The sequence below is a fragment of the Mixophyes fleayi genome, chromosome 1 (assembly GCF_038048845.1).
Source record: "Mixophyes fleayi isolate aMixFle1 chromosome 1, aMixFle1.hap1, whole genome shotgun sequence".
Taxonomy (NCBI): Eukaryota; Metazoa; Chordata; class Amphibia; order Anura; family Limnodynastidae; genus Mixophyes; species Mixophyes fleayi.
In genome coordinates, this window is record NC_134402.1 from 423,175,130 (window position 1) to 423,202,408 (window position 27,279).

The 27,279-nt window shown below is 39.8% G+C and overlaps 1 protein-coding gene across 1 annotated transcript in view; it reads right to left on the bottom strand.

The window, feature by feature from the left end:
* Window positions 1-27,279, bottom strand: part of HCN1 (hyperpolarization activated cyclic nucleotide gated potassium channel 1) — a 363,129-nt gene that overhangs the window by 33,016 nt on the left and 302,834 nt on the right. Inside the window, exon 5 of the mRNA XM_075183866.1 lies at window positions 7,075-7,221. Coding sequence (XP_075039967.1) covers window positions 7,075-7,221 — 147 coding nt within the window. The remainder of the gene's footprint in view (window positions 1-7,074; window positions 7,222-27,279) is intronic.

Genomic DNA, 27,279 nt, shown 5'->3' on the forward strand with positions numbered 1-27,279 from the left:
GATTAGATATAATAACGCCATTACTATTAAAAGTGTTTATCCTTACAAAAAGGAATTTTTATCTTATCAAATAACAGTATTATTATAGGTATGATCCTATAATTTTTATAAATAAATAAGATAGTTGCTATGGTCATTAAGGCCATAGGGGATCCTACTACCCACCATAAATATCTGTTTTGTTTCTCTTTTAAGTAATTCATTTTGGAGATCTCCTCTGATCCCCATGTGTACCTTCTCCATTGCAAATGCTTGCATTAATTTTGGATTACTCTCATGAAATTGTAGGAAATGCCTAGCTACTGTAGTTAGAACTTTTAGATTAGTTTGATCTCCTTTGACGTTCCTTATATCTCCCACATGTTCTAGCAGACGTTTCTTAAACAGACCACTAGTCATACCAATACACTTCTTTTGACATGGACAGGAAATACAGTAAATAATACCAGAAGAGTTTCAATTCAGAAAATCCATAATTGTCCAAATTTTCCCGTACTTGTCTTTATATTCTTTTGTAGTTATGGTAAATTGACAAGCCTTACAGGTTCCACAGCTAAAAAAAACTTTAGTTCTATACTGATTAATATTCCTTTTTTTGATAGTGACTGTGTACCCAACGATCTTTCAAATTTTTGGACCTTCTCCAAGTAATGGAAATGTAATCATCAAGACTCTTTCTAAGATCTGAGAGCAAAATATGCCAATGCTTCAGGAATATTTCGCTTAATTGTTTCCATTCTGTGCAGAATGTTCCAATCATCCTAATTTTTGTATCTTCAGTAGAATAATTATTTGAAGGGTAGATAAGAGATTCCCTATCCTTCTTAAGCTGGGTACACACTACAGGGTTTTTGTCCAATAATTGGCTCAACCAGCCAACATATGACCGCTCGTCCAAAAGTCGGGCCAGTGTGTGTAGTGACACAATGGTCGAAAGTCTGCCCAGATGGACGATTGTCACCTCATTTGGTTGGTCGTACCATTCAATAGTTTCGTTCTAATTTCCTTTCTGTTGTTGTGTAGTGTGTATAAGTTTCCGACCGATGTTGCTTCAGTGTGTATATCATTGCTCACGACAACATGGCTGTAAAAAGTTGCTAATGGGACGTCCGCTCTTCCCTTTATCATCTAAAACAAGGCTAGTGTGTATGCAGTCCATGGGCCGAGTGATCGGACCATCGATCGAATGTAAAATCGATCGGCATAAAAAGTTGGTGGAAAACTCTGTAGTGTGTACCCAGCTTTAGATACAAAATAGTTTGAATCTCTGATGATTTTATTGTTATAACCTCTTTGTTGGAGTCTGACAATTAATTCCTCCAATCTTTTGGTGAACGTTTCAGGATCCAAACAATTTATTTTGGTTCTTAATAACTCCCCTTTCAGAATACCCTTAATCGCTGAAAAATATCAGTACTTAAAGTGCTTGTACAGTTTTGGTGATTGTCAGATCAAGAAAATTTATTTCTCTGAGACTGATTTCTGAAGTTAGTTTCAAATTCATTGTATTGGTATTTAAAACTTCGGTAAATCCCTCACAAAGATAATTATCACATCCCATTAAGTACTGATATTGATGCGGCTGCCGTCACCATCACATGTAACAATGACTGAGTGTATCTCTAATTAGAGTCCTTCCATAATAACTAAAACCAATTAATGTTTACATGTAATTATATGTGTTAAACAGTACTTCTTAAAGGGACAGAAGAGAGTAAACCGCAAATTCGCCTATTTGTCCACCTCATGCATACACAGCTGGTTACTAAACTACGGGTTTGACAAAGTGGAGATGTTGCCAATAGCAACCAATCAGATTCAAGCTGTCATTTTGTAGAATGTACTAAAAAAATTAAAGCTAGATTCTGATTGGTTGCTATAGACAACATCTCCACTTTATTAAACTCACAGTTTAGTAAATATACCCCCTGGTTTTGGAAACTGGTCACTTAAAATCCACTTATTTTTGCGGTTTTCGGGGGCCCAACTGGAAATGCGCATGGTGCAAAGAGATATATTGATACATGACAGTCGATATTACTGCCAGCTTCACCCCACACCCTTAATGCGGAGAGTAACGGGATTTCAGGATTTATTACACTTGACACTTTTGTGCCTGTGATCTTTTTCTATTATTAGTTTGAATTGGGTCTAGAAAGGCACTTTCCCTTGAGCTTTCCTTTGAAAGTATAGGTCAATATTTAATTTCCATCATCTCCGAAGACAAAAGTCATTTATTGGAAGATAATGCTGTGTGATCACCTGCTAATCAGGTAATGTCTCAATAACTGTGCCTTCTCCACCCCTTCTATCTCATTTAAATAATGTTGGTCTGCAAAACACAACATTGTCTTATGGGTGTATACCTAGCAGCATTCATGTGCCTAGCCCACTGTCACATCAAAAGATGCTTAACTTTGCCCACCCATAGACTTTGTCATTTTTATATGCAAAATCTATGCATGTAGCGTAAAGACGGGCACATTTGCACTTGGAGAGGTCCATTTTTACATTTCCTACATATTCTTTAATATCAGGAAGGGAAAAATAGCTGTTGCACAGAAAAAAGATGAGATAACTTTTAGACCTCTAAAAGACTTTAGCTTCAATTTTACAAACACTTTTTCCTGTGCGCAAGTCTTTATCAGCTCCCTCTGCGATACCGGCTCTTAGCAGAGTTGACTTACCACTTCGTTAGGCCAGTATGGGGAGACGTGCGCATGTGGGAAGTGGCTAGCCAATCAGCAGTGGAACTGATAGCCCAAGATTAGGATTTCAGTCCCACTAATTTAAAAAAACAAAGTAAAATTAAACAAATCGTAAAATAAAAAAAATAAAAAATAATAATAATAAAAAAAAATGCCAAAGCACTTTTTCATGCATTATCGTCTGCTATACCCATCCTGAGATGACAATACCAGGAAAATGATTGTGGTGGTACTTCCACAGCATAAGTAAGATCTGTCACCGGCAGAGGACCCCCTGCAGGGGTCACCATGTGTAGGGTGAAGCCCTGTATCCATTTTTGGATAGATAATAAATAGACCCATAATTTTGTAAAAATCATTATATTTACATTCCAGAGCAGAAGAAGCACAGGCAGTAATGTGATTGCATCTAGGAAGATTGTATGAAAGATGACATAAATTGTGCTTGGAGACCTGCCAATCCTCCTTTTTCGTTTCCAAGCATGATGTATGACAGGTAATTGAACATATGTGGGCTCTCGCCATCTAGAACTGAATAACTTAGTCATTTCCCAACACTGAGAGACTGCTTTCTCCTGCAAGTGTTTCAGTAAGAAAGTCTGTCACACAATTGTGTAACATAAAGATGGTGAACTCCGCAGATAAATCTCGCTAACTGTATAAATAACATGGATTGCATCATAGCAAGTAAAATAATGAGCTTATTGCGAGAATTGACAGGCATTTCCATATATTAATCCTAGTCTCGCAAAAGGCCTCTACTGTGACTAATGATGAAATCAGTCCAAGCCATCTATCCGTTATGTTAAATTCACCAGAGGGACTGAGTGTACGTAAAATGATTTAATGTTTACTGTATAGATCAGAAACAGTTCATCCATTGCCACCAGGGACATAGAATGGTTTATCTTTCACATTAAAGTGGTGGTAAAACATAATGGCCTGTGGACCACGTGAAATATAACCTCTGAGAGAGGGTAATGGCCTTTCCAATTTATCAGGCCCCAGAACTAATCATGGTGGATGCAGAGAGGATTATGACAAGCTAGTTTTAGTGTACTAAATGAGAAGGATTTGTAACCTCTAGCCATTCTGTAGGCAGCCCTTTACAATAACCGGTTCAGTAATAAGCAATTTTGTTGCCTGGACTCTCTATAGTGCACTTTAGCCCTTGCATTATTATTACGTTTAATAGATGTCCTACTTCAAACCTTCTGCTTTTAGGTAGAGAATGTGATTGGGGATTGATTCCTGTTTTATGTACAGTATGTCTATATATTGCTAGATCAGGACTACCAAATCTGCACTTTATAAACAGCAAGTAATATTACTAGAAATACATTATATGGCCAAAAGTATTTGGACGCTTGACCATTACACCAACAGGGACTGTAATGACATTGTATTCAAATACATATACTTTAATATGGAGTTGGTCCCCTTTTGCAATGATAGCAGCTTCCACTTTTCTTGGAAGGCTTTCCACAAGATGTTGGAGTGTTTCTGTGGGAATTTGTGCCGATTCATTCTGTAGAGCATTTATGAGGTCAGGTACTGATGTTGGACGAGAAGGCCTGGCTCTCAATATCTGTTCCAATTCATCCCAAAGGTTTTCGATGGGGTTGAGGTCAGGGATCTGTGCAGGCCAGTCAAGTTCTTCCACACTGAACTCATCAAACTATGTCTTTGTAATCCTTGCTTTGTGCACTTGCTTTGCTTTGGGGCACAGTCATGTTGTAATAGCTAAGGGTCTTGTCCAAACTGCTGTCACAAAGTTGGAAGCATAGCACTGTCCAAAATGACTTGGTATGCTGAAGCATTTAGATTGCCCTTCACTGGAGATAAGGGGCCTAGCCCAAACCCTGAAAAATAGCCCCATGCCATTATCCCTACTCACCAAACTTCATAGCTGGCATAATGCAGTCAAGCAGGTAACGTTCTTTCGGCATCCGCCAAACCCAGACTCACCCATCTGACTGCCAAACAGAAGCGTGCTTCGTCTCTCCACAGAACACGTTTCCACTGCTCCATAGTCCAGTGTCCATCCAACGCTTGGCATTGGTCTTAGCGATGTGAGGCTCGCATGCAGCTGCTCGGCCATGGTAACCAGCTCCATTAAGCTCCCGCCGCACAGTTTTCGTGCTTACATTAATGCCAGTGGAAGTTCGGAACACTTCAGCTATGGAATCAGCAGAACGTTGGCGACTTTTACACACCATGGGCCTGAGTCATTAAGGCAAAAAAGGAGTAAATGTTCTCTGGGACAAACCATATTACAATGCAAGGAGTGCAAATTAGTTTATTATTTTGCACATAAGTTAAATACTGGCTGTTTTTTCATCTAGCACACAAATACTTCATTACTTTATTATTACACTGAAATGTAAAAATGATCTAGGACATGCCCTACCCCAACTATAAAATTGTCCCCACATTTTAAATTTACCTCCCCCTCCAATACAACATGGTTTTGCCAAGGTGCAAATGTTACTCCTGTTTTATGCTTTGCTCTCCTTAATGACTCAGGCCCCATGTGTCTTAGCAGTCGTTGACTCCACTCTATGATTTTACATGGACTTCTGCTTCATGTCCGAGTTCCTAAACCCTTCCACTTTCTAATAATATCACTTAGAGTTGACCCTGCATTATCTAGCAGGGATGAAATGTTACGAACCATCTTATTGCATCAGTGACATCTTATCACAGTACCATACTTGAAGTCACTGAGCTCTTCAGAACGACCAATTTTGTAAAACAGATGTTTAAAAAAAAAAAATTGTCCATATCATGTATATATCAAGTAGTTTGAGTAGCTTATGACAACTTTAAGGGGTTATGTACTTAGACCATTGTTTTTTTTAACTAGCACATCAGTGGAAAACTGATGTCCAGGACCCATGCATTTCAGTATATTTTAATAACCTCTGATACCTTTGTAGTGGATATTTCTTCTGTTGAAGGAGTATTTTCAATTTCAGTGCTGTTGACATACATATGTCAAGAGCACTGATTGGATGGCTCTGCCAGTGCTCTTAACACATCATTGGTCACATGTACAAATCACTAAACAGCCAAGTCACAGAGCAAAGCCCTCGTTGAAGGCGCTGTGCACCTCGATTTGCACAAATGCAACTCAGTTTCTGCCAAAGATTAGAGCATTAGGGAGCAGGATAGCGGCATGGACAGAGGAGCCGAAGTCTGCACCAGGAGATGGGAGGTGTTGTCGGAGTAGGAGGATGGAAAAGGTTCATCTAGTTTTGAAAAAACAGCGCAAAAAACAGACAGTGTGTAGAAATAGTTGGAGAGGGTGTTTGTTTTTATTTTTTAGTTGTCTTCCTTGCTTTGCAGTGAGCTGGTGAAAAGCAGATCTCAACCTATACATTTTATAGGAAGCTCATATCAAGGCTCTATTTGCCCTATGTAATCCAAAAGTGCCACGTGTAATAAAAATAGCCACTCTCATGCTTAATTTAAGCCATATATGAGCTAAATCAAGGGGTGGTAGGAGGACTTTTGACGTGACGCTTACACTTATGCACAGTGCTCCTCTTCAGATTTTTCCACCTCTCTGAACACCCAGGTGCACATCAAGTTGGCGGGATTGTCTCCAAAGTATAGAGCGTATGCGTGTTCCTGATGTGCCCAGGGTGGACCGTCTAGATGCGCATTTAAAGCAATTTGTAAACTAGGTCCATAGAGTCACCAAATAATGATGAGGTAGAGCAGGTTGGCAGCAGTGGATAGGTAGAGCGCTGCCAAGTTTGTAATGTGTATTTAAGTTGGGCCATACACAGGGGCAGGCTGGGCTGGGGTGCAGGGCGCATGTGCCCCCCGGGCCGGTCCCATAGTGGCCCACCTGCATTTTTCTTCCTTTAAAATGTTCCTAATGGGCTGCTTGGTCAAGTCTTGCCCCCGGGGCTAAAGTTTGCAAGCCCTCCCTTGGCCACACAACAAGCAAGACAATCTGATTAGCATGTTAAACTACTTCATTAGCATTTTACTCGCCCAACTTACCAGAGCTTGTCCTAGGGCACTTGGGGCACCACACTTTTGTTTCCCATTAGGTTTTGAAAAGTTTCCAGTTACCATATACAGGCCTGTCTCAGAGGTAAGAGGTCTCATTAAGGTGACTGTTTGGCACCAGATATACTGTACATAATGGACAAATTATTTAATAAACCTGACTGTGTTTTAAAGTGATAAATATAATAAAATATATATAATTGCAATAAGGGAAAATCATATTTTAGTTAAAAAAAATTAAATATACAATTCAATACATTTATCCAGCTGCACAATTTAATAACTAAGATTGGCATCAATATAAAATGACATAACTGATAAATGGATTCCTTATGTATCTTACCTCCCGCAGTGGATCATTGAGCTCACTCAGAATATTGTCCTCATCGAAGATCTTTCCTTGGTACCGGTGCTCATAATAATCATGTATCTTCTGTCGCATGTCAGAAGGCAGTTTGTGAAATGACATGTATTGTTCCACCTGCTTGTACTGTGAAAATGGAATACAGGAGTTAATTCATTCCATGAAAACACATTTCCTATATACCTTTCTGAACAAATACCCTTCACTAGGTTTGTATTGTAAAGACAAATATGTAACAAGTGTGTTAGTCTGCTGACCTGAAGAGTTCCGAATGTAAACTGTAAACTCTGCTATTAGGTATTCTGAGAATTCTGTCGATAGTGACGTCTTACTGATGCTTGCTGATTTGAAATGTATGATTCAGCATCCCGCTGGCAAGTGTGAGCAGCTTATGTGACAGCTGGTGCCTATTGCTTGCAGTAAATGCATATAACTTTACCTGGCAAAGAGATACTTTTTCCACTTTGTTTGTCACACCGACACAAGAAATAAACCTTAGGGCTGCAGAAAATGGGTGCTTTGTAATGCTGTCAGCTTCAAGCCAGGAAATCGTGACATTTCAAATGTAAAAAAGCTCTGCCCTTGTTGTATTATTATTAAAAAGCAGAAGACTGTTCTCTTGGCACGCAACAGAATTCCAGTGCACTCAACTGTCAGCGCACTGCACACAGCACATCAATCGCTGAAGCACACTGAAGTCCTCCTGTGTGCCAAGGTAACAGCCTTCACCATGCAAATTAATGAGCGATTAGGGGAGCGCTTTTAAAAATACATAACATTACTTTGTTACTGTAGACATAAATGTTGTAGTAACAAGTGTATTTTATTTTTGATGGAAATATTACTTTTAATTACCATTTAGAACAAATAAAGAGTTATTGTATTTGTGTAATGTCACTAAGTACAACACATAGTTCAATGAGAATATTTCTTTAAATATATCCTTCTAACAGTGACATTGTATTACTTGTTAAATAATTTCATAAAATAAATACCTTCTGTAAGAACAGTAGAGCTACTCTATTAAATTGACAGACTGTTTCCACTTTACATACTTATTACAAAAGAAGTAATCTTAACACCTCGTCTTTTCTATGAATATCAAGTAAAGAGACGCCAGAGGAGTGAAACAAATAGTATGTCTCATGAAATCTGGCATCAGGCAATTTACTAGAGTGTAGCAGCAGAGAGCAAATAGGCTCTACACAGTAAATCAAATTCACGCTGTCACCCCAAAATATTGAAAAGCTGTCGCTCACGCTGTGAAGTGATGGAAACACCTATATTATCGCATAAGAATAACTACCTAGCACACTGTAATCACCGCCATAAAATACCAGGCTGCAGACTACACAGGATTCTAAAACTTTACATGAAAATAAAGATTACAGGACCACACACTGTTTGGAGGTTCTCCTCATAGAATACTGCAGTCTATCAGTTATTCAGGTCATGCTCTGTTTAATGACTATATTTTACAGCAAATTGTTAATGAGTTGCATAGCCAAAAGATTGTACAGGCAACTCAAAGCTCTCAAACTTTTGCAGAGCTACCATGATGCTCTGACAGAAGACGTAAAATGGTAAATCCCAACAACAATCACAATAGATGATAGTAAACCATTATAGCAGCAATACAAATTAAACAGTACAAAAGCATTACAGGTTTTAATTTGTGTAACTGTTATTCTATACTGTTATACACAAACATATTCCTTCATCCTTCTTGTATGAACCTGACAGATGAACTCTGGCTGGCAGGCATGATGGTAATATAACTCCCAACTTTCTCAGTTTAGGTGAGACAGTGCCAATTTGTCAGGACTATCCCACCACCACAGCAACCTGGACATTTGTCCCAATTTGTTGAAAGTTAGGAGGTATGTCCGGTCCACATGGCAGACCTGCGGTGAACGGATGCCAGCAGCAATGGAGAGAGAGCAGTCTTCAGGGACCATGAGGGGGTACTGGGGGCGACCTAGTGTTTCAGAAGTGCTAGGCATGCTGAGGGGGCGTGGCCACATCCATCATTGCAGGCCACACCCTCTTCTCAGAGGAGGAATGTACATATCCAGATTTACAAACCATAAATTTTGGAAGGTACGTGGTAGTTCCAATACATATGAAGAGCAGAATGCTGCAGATCTCTGATTTAACTAGAGGCTGGTAAGGTTTACGTTGGGGGGGGGGGGGGGGTAGGAGAATCCCTCTGAGCTGAACAATTTCTAAATAATAGTGTTGAAAAGTGAACTTATTAGGGAAAAGCCATTGTGCCAGTTGCACTGAACAGCAGATGATCAGTGCAGTCCTTCTGGCAGGTTCATAATAAATCTTTTAACACTTTAACACATACTTGTATATCTCCCAAAATTCGAGTAGACAGCATCGGGATGTGGGTGTGGCCAAGGAGTGATGGGGTGTGGCCACACACAGGGCATGCCTAGGCTGCCCTGTTCTCCCCTCCCCTCCAAACTGCTGCAGAGCAGAATACAGTTACCTCCCAACCTTTGCAATGATCAGAACAAAACTGCCCTCAAATTGAGACTGTCCCGCCTAAATCAGGACGGTTGGGGGTATGTACTTGGCCTTTGTTCATATATGAGCCTGGTTTATTCCAGGACAGAGAGGCCCTGAACCAGACCTCCAATGCAAAATGTCAATAATAGAGCTATGCAAAATAGATCTAATAGTAACTGCTCTACTATCTATTATAACATAGTGTTTAATACTACCTTAAACTCCATAAAGAGTACATACAGTATAACTAATAGAGTCATACATTGAAAAACTAGGCAATAGGGGGAAGCTTACTGGAGGTGAGTTAATTGCATAATAACAACTATGTGAAGAAATCAGGAAAAGTGTATTTTTTAATTTGTCCCTTTTCCCTATATGATATATGTACAATCCATTAGATTGCAAGCTCCTATGAGCAGGGCTCACTTTCCTCCTAGTTTCTTATCTGTTCCCATCTCATCCACCTGTGCATATAATGCAAAAATGGATCCATTCACTAAGCTGCAAATTACTTCTGGTCATAAAAGGGTTAACTCCCATATACCTCAGCTTAGAGAGAACATTGTCATGGATGGCTGCCTTTCACTGTTCCTTCTAAGCCCAGGGATCTTTATATGAATAACTGAACACAGTGCATGGTTACAATCTGCAGGAGATTCACCACACAGCTTCAGTACGGTGTTCTAGAAAAGTTTTTAATGCCTATGTGTAGATTGTATCCTATATTTCATTGATGGGCTACCCGATATACTTCAGGGGCCGCATACACAGCACTCTAACCTTCATAAGGTAAAACGATATGTTTAATCAAAGCAAGAAACACATATTTGTAATAACATGTCAGCAGACATTTTAAACAAGTGTTACAAGCTTTAACAAACTGATCCGACAATAAAGCAGGAAGGAGCTGGGGGCCGCAGATGAAGGCTGCATGCCCCCCTAGGGCCACCTGTTGCCTATCACTCTTGTATTACCATCTGGGGGTAAATGTATCAAGCTGAACGTTTTCTGGCGGGTTTGAAAAGTGGAGATGTTGCCAATAGCAACCAATCAGATTCTAGTTATCATTTTGCAGAATGTACTAAATAAATGATAGCTAAAATCTGATGATTGATACATTTACCCTCTGGTGTGCAACTACACGTTAATTTGTGTACTACCACTGGTCACACAATGCTTTACATAGTTGTACACAGTTAACAATTATACAGTGCAGGAAATGCATTGTAACACTATAAACAAATACAAGTAAGATCCAACCCTTGATCAGGGTACTTTAATTCGGAAGAAGCCCTTGGTTTGGTAATGATGCATGCAGTATAGTTATGTCACAAGGACGTACTATTTTACTGACCTATATCTTTTAATTTATTGCTGACTGATACAAAACGTGACTGCTGGCAAACCATTAACACACTCCTTCTAAAGCTGGACCAGAACCAGGCATTACTACGCTGGTGGAGAGGATGACAGAGATTTGGCACTATCAAGACTTTTCTGGAAATCTTTCTATGTTTTTATGATTGGAATAAATATATGCACTATAAGATATCTCCGGTTCTGTTTTAAACTGGACAAAAACATACAGATCAATGAAACTAGCAGAAAGGTAAAGTGTAAGCCAATCATAATTTCATCTAGCTTGGACACTCAGGAAATCTCCAAAAATTTGAATCCTTTTGCAGGGAGAAAATAATCTGTAGCCCCCCCTCCCCCCACTAAACATGAAACACCCCTTAAATGTGCCTTCTTATCCATTTAAACATCATTTAAATAATTTCTTCCTGTAAAATAAAATCTGTCTTTTGCATGTGAATTCTGTCATGCCCAGTTACTCCGATCAGAAGATTGTCAACCCTACGGATACTAGCAATTTGATCCATTAATCCATACATTTCCCAGAAAAAATACATTTGCACAAATATAGTCACTGATTACATATTTGCTGTGGCTGATGCGCACTTTGCAATTTCGGAAACTATAATTTTGTGCTTGTTAAACTCAAAAAGGCTCCCTCTCCACTTTCCTCTTTTCTTCTACCCACCACTCTCTCTCATGGTTCCCTCTAACTTCCTAACCTCCCCTTTAATCAGTTGCCTTAAAATAACATAAATAAAGTAATTCTACCTGCAGTAGAGAAGGAGAGCTGTGCAGATAGTGGGGGATGGTGAGCAAGGGATTTTTAGCACAAACCAAAAGGAAAAGGCTATTATCTCATAGAACAAGAGGAATAATAGAAGTGCTGTGTAACTGTCCTCAATAGCTATATAGCACACAGAGAGAGAAATGCTGCTATCTCAAAGATAGAGAAAGCTTTATTAATTACAGCATATAGGGAGGCTTTACAAATTGGGATCAGAGTGCAGTCAAAGGTGAAGGCTGAATGGGATTTGTCCTACTGAAATGAGGCAATGCTTTGTAGAGCAACATTTCTTGTTCAGGAGTTTTAAAAATGATTAAAAATGAGTAGCAACGCTTCTAAAGAGCATTTAATACACCTTATCATTAACTGCGCAAGCCGGCAATTAAGTAGTGTTTGGCTTCTTTAACACAGTAATCCTCAGCTAAGGCATGAAAGAGTTAAAAAAAAACCATCAATTATACAATACATAATCCGTTACACAAGACTAAAATATCAGTCATCTATGACATATCCATTAGTCAAAAAATAACATATACATCACATACTCATCAAATATGCAGACAAATTAATTATATCAACATGAATCGTATATAACTTAAATACACATCTATCATACATTGAAGGGCAAAGTTAAAGGATAAATACATCTGAAAACATCCTCCCATCCAAACAAAAACAGCTAAAACCACATCCCTTTTAGATGTTGAGTAAATTATTGCTGATATGGGACAAAAGGCTTAGAAAGTAAAGCAGGGTATGACAGTTATATTGTTTGTGCCATCACTGGCAATGCCCCTGCGTGTGTATCCACCAATCCGTATGGAGCATTTCTATTGACACTGAGACTGCAAGGTAATAATTAAGGATCCAATTTACGCATTGCCCCATAGCCTGTAACTAATGCAAAGTGTCAAAAGATAGAGACGCATTGCACGTCTAAGCAGTTTATAAAAAGTCTGCTTTGTGCAAAGGAATGGGACAAATAACATGCTTGCATGAATATTAAAGATGAGCTGTTCGGATTAGCTGAAATTCAATAAGATTCGAGTGAAAAAGAGTCATGGCTCGGTTTCGTGCGCCAAATTTGGAACTCAAAATAATGCAAAACATAATTTCTGTGAATTTTTTTCGCCCAAATGTGCAATATATATATATATATATATATATATATATATATATATATATATATAGAGTCCTCGCTCAATTTCTCGAGTGCCATTTTAGAACAGCATGTAGGGAGAAGGTTAGTTGCAGTGCTCTGCTCATAAAATAGCATTCAAAGTGAACAAGGAACATAGAAAGCAATAGAATTGTGTCATTATTTTACAGCAGTTATGTAGAGATTAGTCAGCTAGAATAGTCTGCTGATCAATTGCTTTTAATTTCAAACTTTAATAAACTTTACATGGGCTAGTGGCTACTGATTGTTGTTAATGCATTGCATATATAATAGTACTAGATGGTATATACAATTACAGATTGATTTGGTTATCATTCTGGACTAAGTAGTATATTTATTTAGTGGAAGAAAACAGTGTGCTTTTGCTGATCTGACTATTAGCAGTAGAATCCAAAAAAAGTAGATTTATTTCTATTAAAATGTAAAGTTTTTCCAGTGAAAGTAATCTTGAGTGGGGCAGTGACATTTGAAATTATTTTGAAAAAAACTGGGAGTTTGCGTGTAAGATTCAGCAGTAGCTGCACACTCCAAAAAAGGCTTCTTTTGAAAGGCTCATTCAGTGACATCTATATAAAAACGATGTTTGTGGGTAACATTCAGCAGCCGCTGCACACCCAAAAAATTCTAATCTTTTGTATTTTTCAATACTTGTCAATTTGAAAGAGTTATTCAGTGAAATCTATATTTAAAGAAGGGTGTTTGCATTTTCGACATTCAGTGTCTGCATGTAGAACATTGCAGCAGCTGCAAAACAATATGTAATCTGCCATGCCACCAACTGAAGCAAGCCCATTGGATAAATTAAACAACAAAAAAAATAGTGTAAGGTGCAAGAGATAGAAATGGTGAAACACTATGCACATGCGAAATTTTGAACATTACACACATGCATTGTGGAGAGTGAAGAGGTAATAACAATCAGATGTTATTAGAGGGACAGAAGCATTAGTAGATATTAAGACAAGTAGATACCCAATTGTAAAGAGCTACCTAATTTGCTGTCGCTATATAAATAAATGAAAACGAAGGTGGCCTGCACCCATACTAAAAAAATTCAAAGACTACACATACAATACATTGCCAGAGCATTCATCGGGCCAAGAGCAGGGCTTTCCTTATCTTGCTGCTATATAAATAAATGATGAAGCTGAGAAATTAAGGTGGCTTGCACCCATACTAAAAAACTTCAAAGACTACGCGTACAATACATTTTTTTAATTGACAGAGCATCCATTGTAGCCAACAGCAGGGCTTTCCTAACCTTTTTACTTATATGCTCTGTGCCATAATGCTGAATCAATTCAGGGGACTCGTACGTATATATATCGAGACGGAGGGCTGAAAAATCATTCCCATGGGGGAAGCTTTGTCCAACCCTGAAGTAAAGGGGACTGCCCGAGACTTGCAGCAGAGGTTGTTCCCAAGAAGGAGTATAGTCACTCAGACGCCAGGACAACCAGAACGCCTCTGACACTGCTGCTGCGTCCCGTGTATAGCAACATGCAGCTGGGGAACGAGGTTGTAATTGGCCCCATTTCTCCTATCTCTGTCCTACCAGTTCCTGCTCATAAGCTTTTACTACTTTGAGTTAAGTCCTGGGTAATCCGAGTACCGGTGAGTGCATCCAACTCTACAGGAAAGACGGCTACTATAGGTGAAGAATTCTGCCACTAGTTCTAAAAGCTCATGAGAGTTACTAGGAAGCAATAACATTGCAAAGGTTTGAGTGCAACAGTATGCAGTTTAATTATTTTTTAACTGAATCAGAGAAAACAAATGCAACAATGGCATAGTTAGAAAACTCTTCAATAAGACAGTTCGCTGCAGACTTTGGCCAAAATTGGTGAAACTTGGGACAGTTGTGAAGGAATCATTGGAAATTAATGTTAATGCTATAAATAGTAATATTGGAGCATAAACAGCTCAAAATGACATTATTTTACCTATTTTTCACAATTTCTAATTAAATCCAGATCCAAAACCAAAACCTTTTGCGCTTTTTTAGCAAAACCAGTAGCGCAGCCGAATACATTTTAGAACCAAAACCACATCCAAAACCAAAACACGGGGGTCAGAGCACATCTCTAATGAACATATGTGGAATTTCAAGTGTCTTATTCAGTTTAGAAGTACAATGGCTTTCATGTATAGATGCATTAAAGTGCAGTATTGAGTTTATTTGCTCCATAATTTGTGCTAGGGACAAATATTGCTGCTCAATGCCCTTACTAAATGAATTAGAAGTACAAATGTTATATATAATTGAGTAACTTATTGATACAGTTGTGGCAAAACTACTATCTCTATACAAGGGTGTTCTTGTCTTTTTCATTGATTGTACTTCACCATCATTGTCATATCATGAAACTTCAACACCCCACAAAGACATACCTCCAATACCAATCACCACCGCTCCTGTGCTCCTCTCTGAAGCAGAAAGTACATGGTGACATTACAACACCGGGCACTTCCTCCTGCATTGACTGTGTCTAAAACTGCGGTAGTAGTGGAGGTGCAGTAGAGAAATATATCTCCTTTCTCTGCATTTCATCCAATCCCACTGTCATTCACCAGCAAGTTTCTCCTGCAGGAGGAAGTGCAGATTAATCGCCATCTGTTTCCTCTGCCAGTGACTATATGAGAAGCAGGTCGGTGACCGTCAAGAAAAATATAAGTGGTACAAGGCAGAGATGTAATAGCCTATGTACTGTCTCTTCTCTGTCAGTCAGTATAAGAGGAAGCCACTCAGTGATTAGTCTGTGTATCACTGTGCACTTCCTCCGGCACTCATTACATGAGCAGCGTAGGAGTGACGGCAGAAGGAAGAAATGCTGTTGTCTCTGTTTTACCTGGTCTCTTTCACCTATTCAACTTTGCCACCAGTAATGAGCTTTACATATAGCTTCAAATGTTCCTGTATTTCAGCCATCTGTGTCCATTTGTTAAATATGTATTTTGGTCCTTGTCCTCATTGCTTGTGGACAATATTATCTTGCAGGACCATTACAAATTACCTATCATTTCCAGAAATACATCTTTTACATATATAATGAGAGGCTTATGTTAAGTAGAATGCAAATTGCGCTTTTTTTTTTTTTAAAATTACTTTTTTGTTAAATTACTTTTTTTTTGCTAATTTTAAGTTTTTGATCTCTATTTTAACTTTAATAAAACAAATATATAGAATCTAAAACTGGAAGCCCAAGCCCGGACTTCCAGTTCCAGTACACATGCCTAGGCCGGCATGCCGGCTGAAGCATGCACAGAGGGTTTAAGGAGGGGCTAGGTAAGCGGTAAGACTCCTCCTACTGCTGCTAGTCAGTATCAGCTGGAAGCTGATACATTTTCTTAATAAATTGGGCGAGAATTTATTTTTCAGCTGCTCCGATGAGCTTATGAGCGATTATCTGATTAACATAGAGGTCTTAATAAATTGACCTCTGAACAACAAAACTATAAATTGCTATAGAAGAAATTAGAAGAAAACAGGTTTGGTCTTATAACATATAAAAGAAAGACATCTTTTTCATAGAGAAGGCATGTTGATTCTAACTAAACCCTATCATTTCCAATTTATTAGTAAAATGATACATGGGGGCATATTTACTAAACTACGGCTTTGAAAAAGTGGAGATGTTGCCTATAGCAACCAATCAGATTCTAGCTGTCATTATGAAAAATGTACTATTTAAATGATATCTAGAATCTGAATGGTTGCTACTGGCAACATCTCCACTTTTTTAAACCCGCAGTTTAGTAAATCTAGCCCATGCTCTCTTCTCTAGAAGATCTGCTTTGCAACCACACCAAAGCCTAAAGTTGGAGTTTCTTTATACAAATAAAAATGTTACTAATATTCTTCAAGTTATATTTCTTATAAGTTAAATATATGAATTAAGACCTTTTGAATAGTCTGTAATCTGTGCAGTCTTCATTGTTCTTACAAAACTTCCTGTGCTGTTCAGTAAGGTGTTCTACATTAGTAATGGGAACTGCAGGGAACCTTTTTATGTTGGACTAAAGGCGATTACTTAACAAATATGGGAATAGGGAATATTTCTTTCTAACTACCAAGTTCTATTATGGCAAGAGAACTGTTCCATATAAGATGGTTAATGTTAGAAGATGTATTTTCACATTAAAAACTAGACCATAGAGATATAAGTTATCATTTTTGAATCAATATACATATTAAGTTTAGCTATCCTTTTATAAAATATGAAAAAAGAGGGCGCAAAGCTATCATTGATAAAAAGTAATATACATTTTATTTTGAATTGTCATATTCACACCTTTTTATCAATGATAGTTTTGCGCCCTTTTTTTCATATTGTATTCTTTTTATATGAGGTGCAGCATTTTTTTCATTTTGAGAGCGCCCTAATCCTAGTTTATTTCTATTTATCCTTTTATAAAACTTTATTTCAGTTAAATGGACTTCCCACCTGCTTTTATTTAGTTCATAGTCAAACTAAATGAAACAATATGGTAAATAAGAAGTAGATAATCAACACGGTAATAGGATATTGTTACCAAATACTTTCCATAATGTAGACACAGCAGCCTATTCATAGAAAAATGTTACATTTACCTTGAAACTGAGGGCCTGATTATTCAATAGGCTGACTAGGCTGCAGCCTAAGGCGCGAGGCATTTGGGGAAGGTGGGCGCAAAATTGTGACGGTGAGGTATAAACTGAAATTCATTTTAAAATATAAGATAATAGTTGTTCTTCAAAGTAAATAGAATACATGAAAGACAAATCTTGACATATTCCCATGATAAAGGCTGAAGACAATAGGCCTGATTAATCAAGTAATGCCTCCGTTCAGATCTGAATGAAAACAAAATAAGTGACCTAAAGATTGCCGTGACCCTTTTAAAAAGCCAATTTGTGCTGACTTTCGAAAACAGAGGTACATAAACTTTGGTGGAGGTGAAGGAATCACTCTGGTATCAGTAACTGATGGGGAGTGCTGGTGCTATACTGCAAAAATTGGAGGCTCTTGGAGTGCCTCTTGGTGAGTTAGCTCTCAATTTAAAAACACATATATGTATGCTTTAAAAATAGGGACTCTCACTGATTAGAGTTAGGACCACCCTATTAGCAGAAGCACCATGACGTGGCGGGTGGCTTAGCATGTGTAAGTAAGAATTCTGCATTTTTATGTAATTATAAATAGCAGCTTTGTTACTGGTTAACAGCAGTGTGCTAGGGGATTTTTCTCTGTGTCTGCTCCTTACAGGGTAACCCCGCCCCTTCAAGCACCTGCTGTTAGCCTATAAGTTAATTGTGCAACTTACCTTTCTGTTTTGGAGGTGAAGGAAGCTGGATTTTAAATTAAGGATAAGTTTGTTTTTACCTACCGCATATTAGCTTGCTGTGGAAGGTGAGGGGGTAATACAAGAATATTACCCTAGAGCAGCCTGAAGCCTTAATTAATCCCTGTTAAAACTGCAGAATTTAAAGGACCATGGTTGCCAAAATTACAAGGTAAAATTCTGCATGTTAAGTGTGACATCACAACATTCTCTAACAACGGAGAGAAAACCAGGGAAGCCTCCATTCACAACTGCATTTGATTTATGTGAGTAATTGACATATTACAAGTTACCCTTATTCCCATATCAATAACTAGCAAATGACACTATAGATTAAATATATTTTGTTTAGCCAACCTGTGGCTGTAGGTTGCATGGCATGCTACAGTCATGGTTAAAAGTTATGAGAAGGACACACTGCTTCAGTGTTGTTAGACCCTTTTTTTTCAGATATTGCTATGGTAAAATTACAGGCATTTCATAAGTGTCAAAGGCTATAATTGACAATAACATTACGTTTATGCAAAGAGTCAATATTTGCAGTGTTGATCCTTCTTTTTCAAGACCTCTGCAGTTTGCCCTGGCATGCTGTCAATCTACTTCTGGGCCACATACTGACTGATGGCCGCCCATTCTTACCTAATCAATGCTTGGAGTTTGCCGAATTTGTGGGTTTTTGTTTGTCCACCTGCCTTTTGAGGATTGACCATAAGTTCTCAATGGGATTAAGGTCTGGGGAGTTTCCTGGCCATGGACCCAAAATGTTCATATTTTGATCCCTGAGCCACTCAATTATCACTTTTGTCTTATGGCAAGGTGCTCCATCATGCTGGAAAAGGCATTGTTCGTCACCAAACTGTTCTTGGATGGTTGGGAGAAGTTGCTCTTGGAGAATGTTTTGGTACTATTCTTTTTCATGGCTGTGTTTTTAGGCAAAATTGTGAGTGAGCCCGCTCCCTTGGCTGAGAAGTAACTCCACACAAGAATGGTCTCAGGATGCTTTACTGTAGGCATGACACATGGAAGTAGACACTGATGGTAGCACTCACATTTCCTTCTCCGGACAAGCATTTTTCCAGATGCCCCAAACAATCTCAAAGGGGATTCATCAGAGAAAATTACTTTACCCCAGTCCTCAACAGTCCAATCCCTGTACCTTTTACAGAATATCAGTCTGTTCCTGATGTTTTTCCTGGACAGAAGTGGCTTCTTTGCTGGCCTTCTTGACACTAGGCCATACTCCAAAAGTCTTCGCCTCACTGTGCGTGTAGATGCACTAAAACCTGCCTGATGCCATTCCTGACCAAGCTCTGCAGTGGTGGTGCCCCGATCCCACAACTGAATCAACTTTAGGAGTCGGTCCTGGTGCATGCTGGACTTTCTTGGCTGCCCTGAAGCCTTCTTCACAACTGTTTTTGGGATAAAGTTCATTGTCATGACAAAGAGGGAATTTGAAATTAATTGCAAATCATCTGATCACTCTTCATGACATTCTGGATTATATGCAAATTGCCATCATAAAAACTGAGGCAGCAGACTTTGTGAAAAATAATATTTGTGTCATTCTCAAAACTTTTGGCCATTACTGTAGGTCTTGTAGCTCCACACTGACTGGAGATCTTAACTAAATATATCCATAATGCTCTCATTTGCTCTGCAGCGGGTTGCCATGTTAGGAGGGAGGTGCATCTCTCACTAAAAAGGCAGACAGTGACTGACAGCTTGGCAGACTTGCTTAGCAGTGTAGACACACAGGGGCAGGGCCAGGGATGTCAGAGCAAGGCAGTCTCAGTTTTTTGACTCCTATCAGATCACATTAGCACACTTTCCTAAAGATACAGGAAGAGTTTCAGGTGACCGTAGTGTAGTGAGGAGTTTATACATAACAGAATGTTAGGATGACACCGAATAATGTATTTTACCTTCACAGCTCACATCTGAAACTTTCAATGTTGGGATTTAGTGGTCCTTTGAAAATCAATGTACAAAACATGCAGGTTCTGGCTAAAGGGGACATTTATTTCTTTTGGCTGGGAGAATCTGCCCGAAGACGGCCTCGGAGGGTAGGATGAGAGAGACTTACATTACACTCACCTTCAGTACTGCTATGACACCCAGGCCACAAACGCCTACAGCTGCTGCTGTGGTCCCCGATCAGTCACAATAAACATTGCAAAGCCAGCTGTATCCATTCACTTTATTGCTTATTTGGATAATAAAAGCCGGTTCATTATAATACACTGCTTAGCTCTCATTTTCCCTAGTAATATCTATCACTTCGTTATTGTCTGGCACATTTTCTGTATTTTTCTTGTTCTCACTTGCCTCTGTTCTCCTGGTTTCTTGTGCTGCCGCTGAGTTTATATGGAAAAGCTGATTGCCAGCAGCCATAATCATCTGCTGTTCTCAGGAATCAATGGGCACTTCCTTTTAGCACACAGAAGTGAGATTAGTGTGTTCCCATCTTATATGTGACAGTTTCACTGCTGCATTCATTTACCTACATTCAAAGATTTCTTCTGAAGCAGCAAATTCATGGATAAAAACCAGCAATCCTGGAACACAGACTCTCATATAAATATATAACTGCACTCTCCTGCTGAACGCCAAGCGGCTGCAAAGCCTCAGAACTAAAATAAAAACTAAAAAGAAGAAACAATGACCAGGGTGTCACTATTAAAGTAACTACTGCTGAGGGGCCGGGTAATGCATTCATCCGCTCCAGAGACCCCCACCCTGCTTTTCCTGAGCATGCACGAGGGATGTACTGGAAAATTTGACAGTCAAAATGTCAACAGTGAAAATGCTTGGCAAAGGCCCTGAGCTCAAGCCGTGGGAAATCCCATGTTATAAATATTACTGAGCTGCGGTAAGGGCTCATTTGCAGCGGTATCTCCTAGGAGCTAGTATTGTGTGCATATGAGGGTCTTTCATTTTGCCAAGCCAAGGCTGCATGGATTTATTACAGGTGAAGACCCTGAATCTAGGTGAGAAATCAAGAGGGTGAATGAGGGTAATGTAGGGCTGCTTTAATTCAATTAATAGTCTTTTTACACAAGTATCTGTGTTTTATTTACATTTGCTTGGTGCACTACAGGTTCTAGCGGGCCTTGGGTGCCATCAGCACCAGCTTGCCTAAACACTTACTGGCAGCCTGGCATGCTGGAACCTGTTATTATTACCCCACACCCACTGCCCGGGGCTGGGTAAACCTAGTGGGGGGGGAAGAGGTCCATCTTTTTTTTTGTGGACCCAATCTCCCTAGTGAATTCAGCCCCTTGCTGACCAGCCTGGAACTGGTTTAGCATTAGGGCTGGGGAACCTTATGCTGCGGGTTCCCCTGCTATAGTGTCAGCAGCCAAGGCTGGCAAAGCCTAGTGCTGGTAATATTAAAAATTGGGGGGGACCCCATGCTTTTTGTCCCAATTTTACTTGCACTAACCTGGGCTGGCAGCAGTGAAGGGTTGTTGATGGTGGTTGTTGGGGGGGGGGGCGCACGGTGGGTTGTTTTTACATTACTTGTCGGTTACTATTTTTTTCCCCATGTATTCTCGTATTAAGTCTAGTGCTTTTTGTTGACATTTTGACTGTGACAAGCTTATAAATTTGTAGTCATTGATGGGGTGTGTTGGTTAATATGCACAGTTTTACCGTTATTATGACAAAAATATATACGTTAAGTTTTCCTTGCACCTCTATGGGGTCGTATAAAACTATACGAGCAAAGTTTCTACGGAAAGCCCGCGAGACACATCGCGTTGAATTGAATTCCCCCCTATGACTGTGTAGACATTATGACTGTGGACATTTCACACCCAACCCATACGCAGAGCCAGCGCACCATTTCAGGTCTACTACAGTGGAAACAGTCACAATATATAAGTAAAAATGCTTAGCTTTCCAGATCATGATAAAGCTTGTGATGTTTGACATTATGGGGCTCACGCAGGGCTAGCTGGCAAATTTTAGCCTGGGGTCGAGACTCGGCTCAGCAGCCTATTAGGAACAATTTAAAGGAAAAAAAATGCAGGCAACCCAGTGACCCAGCCCAAAGTAACCCACTATGGGACTGGTGAGGAGGGCAGATGCCCCCCCCCCCCCCTGGCCCCGAGCCCCGCCAGTATCTGGTCTCATGTAGAGTTGGATGCAAACTACGTTTTCAATGTACAATGCGCTTCTTACTTCTGTGCATGCCCACAAAGCAATAGTTTTGTTTGCAGCCATAACTAGACTGAGACGCCTCTATTCTTTACGGTTCCTTACAATTGAAGAGGTGGAACGGGGGAAGGAAAAGCATGTAAGAGTGTGTTGGAGCAAATGCGACTTATGTAGACTAAGATTCGGATGCATATTCGCTTGCCAGCAAACGTGCAGTTTCTCAATCACTGGTGTAAGTAATGAACTCAGTGATGACAATCAGCGTAGATGCGCCCAGCTCAACATACCCGTGTAAGACAGCTCTGCAGTAAGACCGGGAAGGTCAGATCTCTTAGTCTTCACTGTTTTGCTATATTGCTGTGCTTCTGGTGGCTGCCTCCTCCGTTGGGACAAGCCACCTTCTTCACCATGCTACAATTCAGAGATCCGTTTCTCCCTCTGTCATCATCTGGGTAGAATTCTACTGCAGTTCTTCAATTCCATCAAAGCTGCTGCTTCTGTGTATCTCTGCCTTGGTTATCAGAAATTAACCTCTCCTACAGCCCAATGACCAGCAGCTGCGGCAGGCCTTTAAAGCCCTGACTCTGCTTACAATCCTGGACAGATCATTGTTGTCTTGCTTGGGAACAAATTGCAGATCTGAGTCTCTGTCTGTGATAATCTCTTGCCTGATCAGATATACTGTTTTTCCATGCTCTAGTATATATATTTGGCTCCTGACTATTTCTGCATATGAGTGCCTAATCTGTTATATGGACTTTTGGCATTATCTGGAAACCTGTAATTACCATAGTTTACTTATAACACCACTGTTTGTTCCTAGACAATAAAGTTACATGTATCCTTGCATAATCTGCCATTACTACTGTTATATATCTGTTTCCTGCTGTGCTTCAATACCTTGTGTTCATCTCCATTTACTGGGTCTCCCCATCCTGACAATCACATGTGTGTATCAACAAAGTCATTCCAGTTTACCCATACTTGGCTTCTAAAGTATTTATACACATATGTGCAAAGTGTCAGCTCCTTCAAAATCTTTCTCCTCCCACTTCCCTCTCTGATGGTCTCCCCCCCTTTTTTTTATCATCCCCCTGTCTCATCACATACCCTCCCCTCTCTGTTAGCCTCCACTCTCCTCTGTGATTGCCTATATTGTCTCATTACAACCAACCCACTGTCCTGCGCTCCCCTCTATGAACAAGCACTAATAGCAAGATAGGATTGTGCTCTAATAAACAAGATTCTAATGACTGATAATAGGCTGTTCGGAGGGAAGGTGAATTTAAAATTACAGTGATAATGCTACAAAGTGAGGATGGGTTCAAGTGTACGTGGATCAGTAACAGCAATATTATGTTTCTATATAGTAGATAACAATACAGTCCTCAATGAGCAAATAATAAATTACTATAAGTGCAACCAACCCGCCCTTGGAGGCAATACTATGTGCTGGCAGCCATAAAAGCATCAAGTCTCTGTTGCACACTTATGCTATGCTGTGACACTATAGGCTGCAATGTGGGATACTGGAACACTATATGCTGTTGGTATCTACCTGTCTCTCTGTCTACCTACTTACCTACCTATTCAAAACACATGCAACCACAATAAATCTGCTTAATTGCAAAAATTACACAGTATAATTATAACTGTGTAAATATATGCATACAAAGTAAATGGGGTAAAGAGGCTTAATTATTAAACGTGGGTTCTATTGGTTTAATGTCAGGATGAATCTGGGGAAATAGGCATATTTATTAAATGTAAAGGCTATTTAATTTTAGGAGAAAGGAGACTATTCATTTAATGACGGACTGGTTTGGGATGAAGGAGGTGTAATTACTAAATGTGGGTGCTATTGATTTAATATAGGGCTACTCAGGGAGGGAGAGGCCTAGAGTATTTACTCATTGCTCAGCTTTCCAGGGGGTGAATAATTCCTATCTCTGCTTCAAACAGGGCCCCAATGTCCAGGATCCAGCCAAGCAGCAACTAAGCTTAAGACACCAGCAGCACTGTCAAAGCTGCAAGACCAGGTAGGAGAGAGCAGCACAGGGTTGGAGGTTAGTGTAGCGCTTATAAAGGCTCCTCACAGTAAGTAAGTGGTCAATCCCCATCTGGCGTTGCATCACTGCTTAGGGGCAGCATCTGATACTACCATGATGACCAATATTCCAGGTTAGTAAATTGTCTTGCTAGAGCTCTGCAGTAGTGTGCAGTTGTGCACTTGGGGCGGGGGGGGGGGGGGGGGTGAGGGGGGATGATGGTGTTGGGTTTTGAGTTGCAAGAAAAATCTTTTGCTTTATTTGCAAATCAAGCATTTGGAACCCCCCTCTTGAAATCCTGCATATGCCTCTGTAAGATGCGTCTTCTTTTAGGATGCAATTTCGGTCAGTATTATAGATGGCTATTGCATCCAACTCTACATATATTCCTGTATCTACATTTGCTGTGCAGGTGCGAGAAGTCTAACTTCATACTTCCTTACTCTCCCAGAATGTGCAGGAGACACTGAATATTAGGGAGTGCTCCCAGACTCCAGGGAGATTAGCCCATCCTACCGGATCATGTCTTACCCTCCTGTAAAGTGGGTGGGTGGAGCTTTGAAGATGCAATTGATGTCATCATCTCTGCACTTGCCCTCCCGAAGGATAGGTCAAAAAAGTAGAAAAGTACGAGTAATGCCCTCAGAAAGTACTGGACTAAAATGTTGGGCTTTGAAATTGGCTGAAATGTCCTTCAAAGTGAATATTGACAGTAAGTTGCTGCGCAAACAAAGAAACTTCCCCAACCACAACTTTATTGTAATTTTCTTCAGTTTTGATAAGCGCCTGAAACCGTATCATAAATATTTGTGAATGCCATTAGTAGCTCTTTTTACATAAGGCAGCTTGTATTTTAGGTTTAGTGGCCCTTAAACAGTTCTGCAAATCGATGGAGACTGAAAAATTGTAAATGCTTGTAGTATAAAATATTGCAGAAAAATACATTTGACATTTCTACACTCCGCTATACAGATCTTTTAGCAGACAGTTCAACAGCGTTAAGCAACTGCAGATCAGGATGCCATGACATCTTACAGATTCTTCTAAGGTACTGTAGTACAGTGATAAAGGAGCATTTGAAGTTGAGTGAAGGAGATGCAATGTAACATGAATGACTTTATGAGCAGGTAACAGGCAAGTGATTGTCAGGGAGAATGCTAACAGCCAGGAAGTCAGCTGTGTTGGAACTATCATTGTCAAGAAATACTAATATCAGAGGAAAAGGTGGATTCAAGGTATGTTATAGGAACCATTAAGCAGTAATGTCAAACTCCATTGTATGATGTAATCTAATAGGTGGTCTATTTATTAACTAGTCCATAAGCCCTCAATCAAAACAGCTGTTTTTGCCAGAGAAAGGCTTATTTTTTGCTTCAACAAAATTAGTATTAACACTGGAGAAGTCACTGATTTTTCCTGGCACAAATGCCGTTTTCACTTAGTATTGACGCCCGAATAGAGCTCTATGGGGATGGCGAAAGTTTCAATTTCATAGGCAGGCAAAAAAAACCAAATTTTCTGCCACTTTGATTGTTATCTCTTCCACAGATGGCATTCATTATCATCATCATTTATTAATATAGCACCAACATGTTCCGTAGCGCATTAACCATTGAACTCTACTGAAGCCAGCCACCAATGCTCCAGCAGTGATGGTTTCACATCTGGGTTCTTAAGGAAATTAGTGACCTAGGAACAGTTTACGGGCACCTCATCTTCCCCGCATTCAAGTTGCAGAAATCACAATCTCCGCGTCCTCCAGTTCGGGCAGGAAACTTGGAACCACTCTTGCTGCAGGAACACTTTCAGAGGACCCCTAGACACCAACTCCTCCAGTGCTTTGCATTACTGGCTTGGAGCAACCACAACATAATATCCTGCCATGTGACAGTGACCGCAGGCTAACATATGGGTTCTGCATTACCTTCAGTCTAATGCCCAAAGTTACAGACAACATAAAATCTATTTTACACTGGAATTCCAGCACCTGTTGGACTGACAAGGGAGATATATATTTTTAAGTCAGTTTCTCTGGTGCATAAGACAGTACCGGTCCCAGCTAACCCCATTACTGACACAGGATCTGCTCTGTGTATATTACCAGATCTATTGAAGAACGGACAAAGAGGAATCACATTCATCTCCGATGTGCCGATGAAAAATACAGCTCAGCACAGTAAGGGATCCAGTTGACTTCAACTTTTATATAGAGGATTTCCACTTATCTCCAGTCCACCACATATCAGACCACACCACAGCTCAGCTAATAATACTGGACCCAGAACGAGTAAGGAACACACTCCTATTTACAATGAGAAGTCTGGATCGGAGCCCGTTTTGGAAACTCACAGACAGTCACTGTCCATGGTGCTGAATTGATAGGCAAGGAAGATAACATACCTTGTGGCTGGCATGGCAAGCTAGTACTTGTAGTCCCACAACAGCTGGAGGTATAAACGTTACCAACCTCTTTCCCATAGTAAACCTTTATTGTTACATTTTCCCCCCCCTCCTTGTAACTACTTAGACATCCACTTAATAAGAATCCTATCCGATAGAGGTGGCTACCAAACTTTGCGCAAATCGAGTTTTGCAGTGGTACAAACCCTTCTCAGTTGTGCAAAGTGTCAGCGACACAATCTCTGAGTTCTGCTTTTGCTTGAGCAACAGGTCTATTTGCATATTCGCAATTTTTCACAGAATTATATGAACAGATGATGGTCATTTAATTCAGCTGTGCAATGTGGTTGGGGTAAGACTTGGTGCACTTAAGACCAACATCTGCTACCGCAATGTGCAAATTTGTATAGCCAAAT